The sequence below is a fragment of the Teleopsis dalmanni genome, chromosome X (assembly GCF_002237135.1).
Source record: "Teleopsis dalmanni isolate 2A chromosome X, ASM223713v2, whole genome shotgun sequence".
Lineage (NCBI taxonomy): Eukaryota > Metazoa > Arthropoda > Insecta > Diptera > Diopsidae > Teleopsis > Teleopsis dalmanni.
In genome coordinates, this window is record NC_051848.1 from 40,500,340 (window position 1) to 40,507,989 (window position 7,650).

At 30.0% G+C, this 7,650-nt stretch overlaps 1 protein-coding gene across 2 annotated transcripts; it reads left to right on the top strand.

Annotated features, from left to right (window-relative positions):
* The first annotated feature begins 2,787 nt into the window (after window positions 1-2,787).
* On the top strand, window positions 2,788-4,425 carry LOC119689816. 2 transcript variants are annotated; one of them, XR_005253495.1, is made up of 4 exons: window positions 2,788-3,376; window positions 3,463-3,554; window positions 3,857-3,983; window positions 4,288-4,425. XR_005253495.1 is itself a non-coding variant. In XM_038104723.1 (2 exons), the coding sequence occupies exons 1-2, from the start codon at window positions 2,900-2,902 to the stop codon at window positions 3,544-3,546; spliced, it is 561 nt and encodes a 186-aa protein (XP_037960651.1). In that variant the 5' UTR covers window positions 2,788-2,899; the 3' UTR covers window positions 3,547-3,557. The 2 variants fall into 2 exon arrangements, 1 of the variants encoding a protein (XP_037960651.1); XM_038104723.1 differs by lacking the exons at window positions 3,857-3,983; window positions 4,288-4,425 and having other exon boundaries at window positions 3,463-3,557.
* Window positions 4,426-7,650: the final 3,225 nt, after the last annotated feature.

The window sequence follows — 7,650 nt, forward strand, 5'->3', positions numbered from 1 at the left end:
TTGTTTTATTTTTCTGTAAGTTTCTACAACTTCAACTAAAAGAAAATTAAAAGCAATGTAAAGTTTCTATACGTTTTTTCTGGTACGCCAGTAACCAGAGAGAACTTCAATAAACCTTACAGTATTCAAGCGGTCCCTTTATTAAGTTACCAAGTTCTAGTGTTGTTATATGATGTTCATATTAACTAGAAAGTTACATATGACTTAAGTGTCTTTTATTTAATATTGGCAAGCTAAAAAAAAGTAGAGGCAAATACTTATCTTAACAATCTTCAGAAGAATATAAACCGGTACCGCTACACCTAGATAGTAGTCATAGTCATTCCCTTCGATGTTTCTATATTCAAAAAAGTATGGTTGTAGTCAGTTCTGTTTGAATTATGTCAAATTTTGGATGCAACACTTGTACTTTCATTAGAACTTTAACCTCAATAGGGTAATAATTTTGTTCTTTCTTTGCTTTATGTTCCTGTTATATCGCTTTCATTATTTTTTTTTGTTCACTATTGAAGGTAGTGCTTTTCTTTTATTTTAGATATAAGTTTTTATATTTTGTAGTTAATTAAAAAAAATATAAAGTTGTTCTACATGTATCCAATACACTTATTTTGATATTCTATATAAAATATATTTCTTGTGAAAGTTTTGTTAAGGAAAGTAAGATTATTAAAATGATTATAAGTCTCATAAAGCACTGTTATAATCTGTAAACTGTTCAAAAATAGATTAATTATACCCACTAAATATAAGTACTAACAATTCTATATAAAATGATATGAGACATACTATAATTTATGAATACTATTAGTTAATTAAAAACCTAACTGAACAAAAAGTTTATAATATAGTATTTTTAGTATGTATTATTATGTACATGTAAATTTTATTGATTTCGTGCTTTCTTCTCAAAAAAAAAAAAAATTAAATGATTTATATAAAATTATTATGAACTCAATTAATAATGTAAAAATATTGGAGATATTTGATGGTGCTTGTTGATTAGCCAACGAAATGAAGCATTTCTTATACATTGCATAGAGTGAAAGGAACACGATTTAGTAGTAAATTCTCAAACTCGGTAAATTACTTTCTAAGCGCGCTAAAAGAAAAACTAATATCCCAAGCGGTTATAATTTCAAATTTTGCACTTAATAGTTATGGATATTTTGACAGCAATACGAATATTCGTTACAGCAACAACAGCAGCTACAACAACAATGCAGAGAGGTACGAGCAACAGCTGCACGTTTGACGGGTAACCCAGATATCAAGCGGGCAATTAAGTTGCCAAGCAAAATGTTGCCTTCGAAGTTCGCTTCGTAAGATTAATAATTTTTATTATTTTAATTACCTCCATCGACATGCTTAAATAGATACGTAATAATAATTTTGCTGCATATTAAAAATCTGACAGATTGATCAAAGGGAACAATAGATATGACAGGAAATTACCCTAGATTATATCGAGTGAAGATTGTTATGAAGGGCAAATTAAAGGTACGATTGTGATGTGTAAGAGGCAGTGCCGCTGGTCTAGGTAAAGAAGATTGTTCTAGGTTGAATATTTATTGTGGAGTGATTATTTCCTGTGCTATGAGAATAATTTACTGAGAATAGAAAAATTGTTTATTTACAAAAATGTTTTAGCTGTATTTAAAAGCTTAACTGGTAATATATTAGCACTCAAAAGTTCTTAAGTCTATACAGGTATGGTTTCCTGGAATTTCAAATAAAACTTTTATTAACATCGTTAACGAAACGGAAAATAAACATAAAATAAGAAACGCAGAATAAAATAGGCGATTTTTGTCGTAATATGTAGTATTCCCAAATAAATTATAAAATTACTATCATTGTATATAGTGAATTCCATCTTGTACTACAACTGTGAAACATGGAAACACTCCAGACATATAGAGAAAAATATGTTACTATTTATCAATAAATGTCTCAAAATATAGTGGTCAGATCGAATATCAAACGAACGCCTGCTGGACCAAAGCAATCAAAATGTAGCAAAAACTGAGATAAAAAGACGAAAGTAGAAGTGATAGGTCATACCCTAAGAGAACCACAAAATTACTACCATAAGGTAGTAGAAAATATGGTGCGCTAGCGAAAATGTGGGTTAAAATGGTCGAAAGTGAGCTAGGTGAAGCACAATATACATAGATCGACATCTATAGAGAAGCACCAAATAGTGTCAGATTTAAGTGAATTATAGAGGTCCTATACCCCACTGGGAGAAGTCGACATAAGTAGTAGTAGTAGTATATATTAAGCTAATCCCTATTATTTTTATCATAAATGAATTGTAACCTTCGTTATAAGCTCGGCGCGGTAATTTTACGTTCTTTTTAGTCATCACCACAAAGTATGTTGGGTAAAGAACCAAATCACGATTATTTCGTACTTTTACTACTATTTTGAAAATATTTGATTGTGACTTAATTTGGGAGATACACATATCTCTGCTCCTAAAAAGCACCTTTTTTGATATTTTATAAAAGCATAAGCAACAGTGCTTGGAACAACGTGACGAGTCCGTGACTAAATTTTAATAGAAATTTATTTCTTCCTCCCACTCCTCTCTCTATTCTCACAATTTTTCAATTTACATTGAAAACAACAACAATTTCATATTTTATGTGACCATAACTGTCTGTATAACATGGTCCTAAGTAAAAGATCTATATATACATATCTTAACAAAGTTACCTATAATATACTTGTTTTGATTATAAAAATTATATTCCAATTTTAATTTTAAAATTAAAATGGAAAAATAGAATAAAATTCAAAATTCGTCTCCTGATACTTGAGAACACAATAGTATACATTTTGGCATTCACATATCTCTTTCGGTTCTTTTAGTCAATCCAAATTCAAAATCTATAACATGTCTATTAAGGAGGACGACTTAATACCTCCAGCCGAATTGAATGCATACTTTATGGGAAAATTTAAATGTATTGAGAAGAAAATACGAAAATTAGAAAGACAAAATGATTTTTATGCCCAAGAGGTTAAGAGAATTAAGAAAGAATTTGATGCAAATGAAAAATATTTCGATAGTTATCCTAACTTTGCTAATGAAGGATGTGATTTTGATCATGACTCTTGGCGTTATAAATTAATGGATGAAATTCGTGAAACGCAATGTCCCCCTGATATCGACAAATTAAATATGTTCGAGGAGATCATGTTAGAGGTGAAATTAGAGCAGAAATATAAGAATGAAGTGAATGAGGAAGAGGAAATGGTGGTAAAAGAGGTGAAAAAGAAATCTAAAAAGGACATAGAGAGAGAAAACATGATGTATTTAATAAAGGGACCTGACAAGAAATGCAAAAAGGAAGAGGAAGAAGCTGAAAATGTGAATATAAATATTAGTTTATAAATAATTCATTTAAAAAATAATGTAATTATTTTATATAATAAATACTTTTTTTTTTGTAATAGTGTGAAGAAGAAAATGACGAGAATGAATCTGATGATGATTGTGAAGAAGGTTCTGATCAAGTAGAAGCAGTTTGTTGCCATTAATATGAAAGGTAAATTACTGATGATATAATTAATTTTATTAAAAAGTTAACTGTTTGAATATTAAGTTAAAGTACCGGTAAGTGCATTGAGAATAAATTTTAATCAGATACAATTTAAATATAAGTGACACACAACGAAAATTATATATGTAGTAAGTTATATAAAATATAAGTTAAATATAAGATAACTTATATAGAACACAAGTTACATATAAGACAAATTATATATAAGACAATTTATATACAAAACAAGTTCTATATAAGACAAGTTATACATGTATAAGACAAATTATATATAAATCTGTCTACAGATATTGCGGTTCTCATTACAAGGACTCGTTATTGGACTTGAATCTACTTTATTTTTAATTAGGAAAACAAAATGATTTACTAAAATCATTATAATATTTTGAAGATGGAAAAAATTGACTGAAAAAAGTAAGTATTTAAATTCATTCAAACTAATTTAAATATTATAGGAGAGGGTTTCTCAACCAACCGTTCCAGGACCGCAGTCAATACGCAGAAGAAAAAAAAACTGATATTACAATATATTTTCGGTTTTGACGATATTTTTTTTTTTTTTCAAATATTAATATCGATCCTTGTAAAGTGCAATGCATATTTTTACGATACATGGTACCTCCCTGAGTTGAGATACTCCACTATATAGCATTCATTCCTTATTCGTTCTAATGTTATTTTTTTTAAACCAGTATATTATTTCTTTAATTTTCAATAGTTTAAAGGATTGATTGGAATTTACAAAATCGGACTAATGGATAAGTTAAAACTTACCTTAGGACTTATATCAATGCCAAACAATGTAATTAAAAATTTTTACCTGAAATGAAAGAAAAAAAACTTTTATTAATTTTCGGTGCAAACAAAAAAATTTTGGTTTTATTTGGAAAAACAATTAATTTAAATAAATAAAATATCAACCAAAAAAATTGAAAAGTTTTGTTTTTATTTTATATATTTTCTTTTATTATCTTTATGTATATATATGTTCATATATATATATCAGTCTTCGTCACTCTTAAGTCTTGAATAACATATAAGCAAATTTTTTCAAATTTTTATATTTTTATTTTAAACAATATACAAATACAATCGTAAAAATAATTTAATAATTATTTAATTTATTGAACATTTAGACTAAAACTTAGTTACAGACATATTTTATATATTCAACATAAGTTATTATAAGACAATTTATATATAACCCATCTATTAACTTATATTTAAGTTGTCTGTGGTTTTTGACTTACTGGGGGGTATAGGTACATGCGCTAAACAAGGGGCTATAAAGTATTGAATACTACGGTATTTGAAAATGACATAAAAGATTTTACTAAAAAGGGTTTTAATAGAATTTCAGCAGCAAAAAAAAAAAAAATATGTAAAATGAAATATAAAATTAAACAAAAATTAACAAACAATATGGTGAACAATGTAGTGAACATTTGGAAGCTGAGAGTTTTCAGTTAATGTTATGCCAGAACAACGCGTTGAGCGAGTAAAAGTTGAATAAATGAAACACATTAAACACACGAAACATAAAATTAAACAAAAATGTATTGAGAATATAGTGAACAATAACTAGGGAACCATGCTAATAGATTAAGTCTTCTTTTCAAACAAACCCATCACAGCACACAATTGCGATGAGAGTGCAACTCATTTACTAAGTTCTTGCCCGGTTCATGCACGGCGGCGATACAACACTTTAGAAGCCGCCTTTCTTGAAGATCATGATAAATTATAAGACCTGCTATTGAGTATAGCATTTTAGGCTTCGTCAAAGGTTTTTGATAGTTTTAAACCCTGAGTTTTCTTACATATATGGTAACACTATGGTTTCACTAGAGATCGCCGGTATAACCTATCCTGAACCCTTGAACAATGTAGTAAATATTTAAAAGTGGATAGTTTTTAGTAAATGTAATGCCAGATCAACGCATTGAGTGAGTAAAAATTGTAAGAATTTATTATATCAAAAATAATACTAAAAGAAATAATGCAGCAAAACAAAGAAAAAGAAATGTAGAAACGTAGAAAAGAGAAACAACGTAATGAACATCAAGAAATTAATAGATTTCTAGCTAATGAAATTTCAGAACAACGCAGTGTATTTAGGAGCTGAAAATTTTGGGCTTATAGAACAACTTCTGTTGTTCAGCTTCTGTTCTAGGCCAGAGCAACGCCTTGAGTGAATAATAATTGACTAAATTAAACATAAAAAAAGACAGGTAAACGGGTAAATGGGGTAAAACTATTTAACAGTTAAAATTATATGAAGACATAAAAGTTATAAGCAAATTTTTTTGGCAATTTTTTATTTTAAACGAAGTCCAATTAAATTGTTACAATAAAAATACAATATCGTTTTCATCAACTTAACCACCAACACCTTCTTTACCATCTACGTAGCAGCAACAGCAACAGTAATACCAGCAACATCACAACTAACAACAACACAAATGGCAGGATAAGGACTGAAGTGCCCGGTAGCAACACGGGCGCAATAAAAGTGCATCAACAAAACAGCAACAATCATTAAAAGGTGCTGCTTGGCTCGCTGATTTCATTGCAACATTTTAAGCACTTTTAACTTTTAACTTCAGTGCGCACGAAAGCTTTAGAACAAAAATAAAATATTAAATATTTTTATATGTAACTGAGCATATAAATGCCAAATACACCAACAAAACAGCAGCAGCAACAACATAACACAACAGCAATAGCAACAACAACAGCAACAACAACAATGACAGCGGATACTACAATGCGAATGGGTTAAGTTATTTAACAAAAATGTTTGCAAAACGTACGAGAATATCTTTTTCGGTCGTAAATGTATCTGCGTGCAGTGCCAAGTGCAATTGTTGCTAATGAAAATGATATTCGTAAATTGCGGCAAATGTAATAATAAATATAGTAAAATACTTTCGGAACCGAATGTGCTAAAGGTTGTTGGTGTTATAGAAGTGGCATCAACAACAAGAGCAGCAGCAGCAGCAGCGGCAACAAATGGTAGGTCCATTGCTTGCGCTTCATCTAATAGATAAAAAAAAAAAATAATTATTGCACGTACACTCATAGCTTCTTTCTTGCTGATACCTTTAATGTTGTTGTTGTTGTTGCTGCAACATTTGCTACCGCTAGCTGTTGATATCATTAACATTACAACATCAATTGTAAATGCGATTGTTGCAGAATTTGGTATAAAAATTTACAAAATTGTATTTGTTATTTTGGTCGATGCTCTGCGCTACCTGTGCGCTACCCTTAAGCTGACTGCTTTCTGGCACTGGCACTGGCACTGGTACTGGCTCTGGCCCTGGCCCTAATTACTACCCCGATTTGTGTGCTCGGGTGAAAATTAAATGTGCAAATAAACAAACGAAATTACCTGTTGGCATTTCCTAACCGAATTGCATGACTAACTTCAACAGCACAAATTAGTTGCATTTTCGTTGAGGTAGGAGCATATACCTACCATTGATACCATTTCAATGGTAAATGGTAAATGGTAAAATGGTAAATGGTAACTGGTAAATACCAAATATTAAACACATAGTCGGCAGACTGAAATTGTTAAATAGAATAGCTGTGGTAAGCTAATTGCACTTAAGCAATTTTAAAAATTTTCCCCCTAAGGAACTGTAGTTCTGTTCGTTCAAATGTTACTCGCAGCTATTTTTGATTAATTTATCGTAGCCTCAATGGGCGGGCGGGCATTCGGTCGGTCGGTTGTATGTGTGTGTGTACGTACTGCTCTATTGATTCCATTACGTCTGTTTCCTTAGCCGCAAAATTCCGTTTAATTATTGAAGGATATCGAGTGAGAGGCAAATAATTGAAATTGTTAAGAATCTTATTTGAAAGTTGGGCAATCAACACGTTTAATTACACTTTCAACAATTTCATAAAGATCCAAGTGTAGGAGTTCTTCAAGTTTATGGCAATTTGGAATCCATAAAATTTCAATGTAATTCCTTGTAATTAACCAATAACTATTACAGATATTTTCTGTTTGTTTTAGATGAGTTCGACTGAGCTGTCAATCTTCTGCTATTTATCGAGAGTTAAATCAGTT

Coding starts and splice junctions, on each gene's coding strand:
- LOC119689816 (XM_038104723.1), top strand. CDS start 2,900: ATGTCTATTAAGGAGGACGACTTAATACCTCCAGCCGAATTGAATGCA. Junction 3,377..3,462: donor AAGAGGAAGAAGCTGAAAAT/GTGAATATAAAT, acceptor TTTTTGTAATAG/TGTGAAGAAGAAAATGACGA.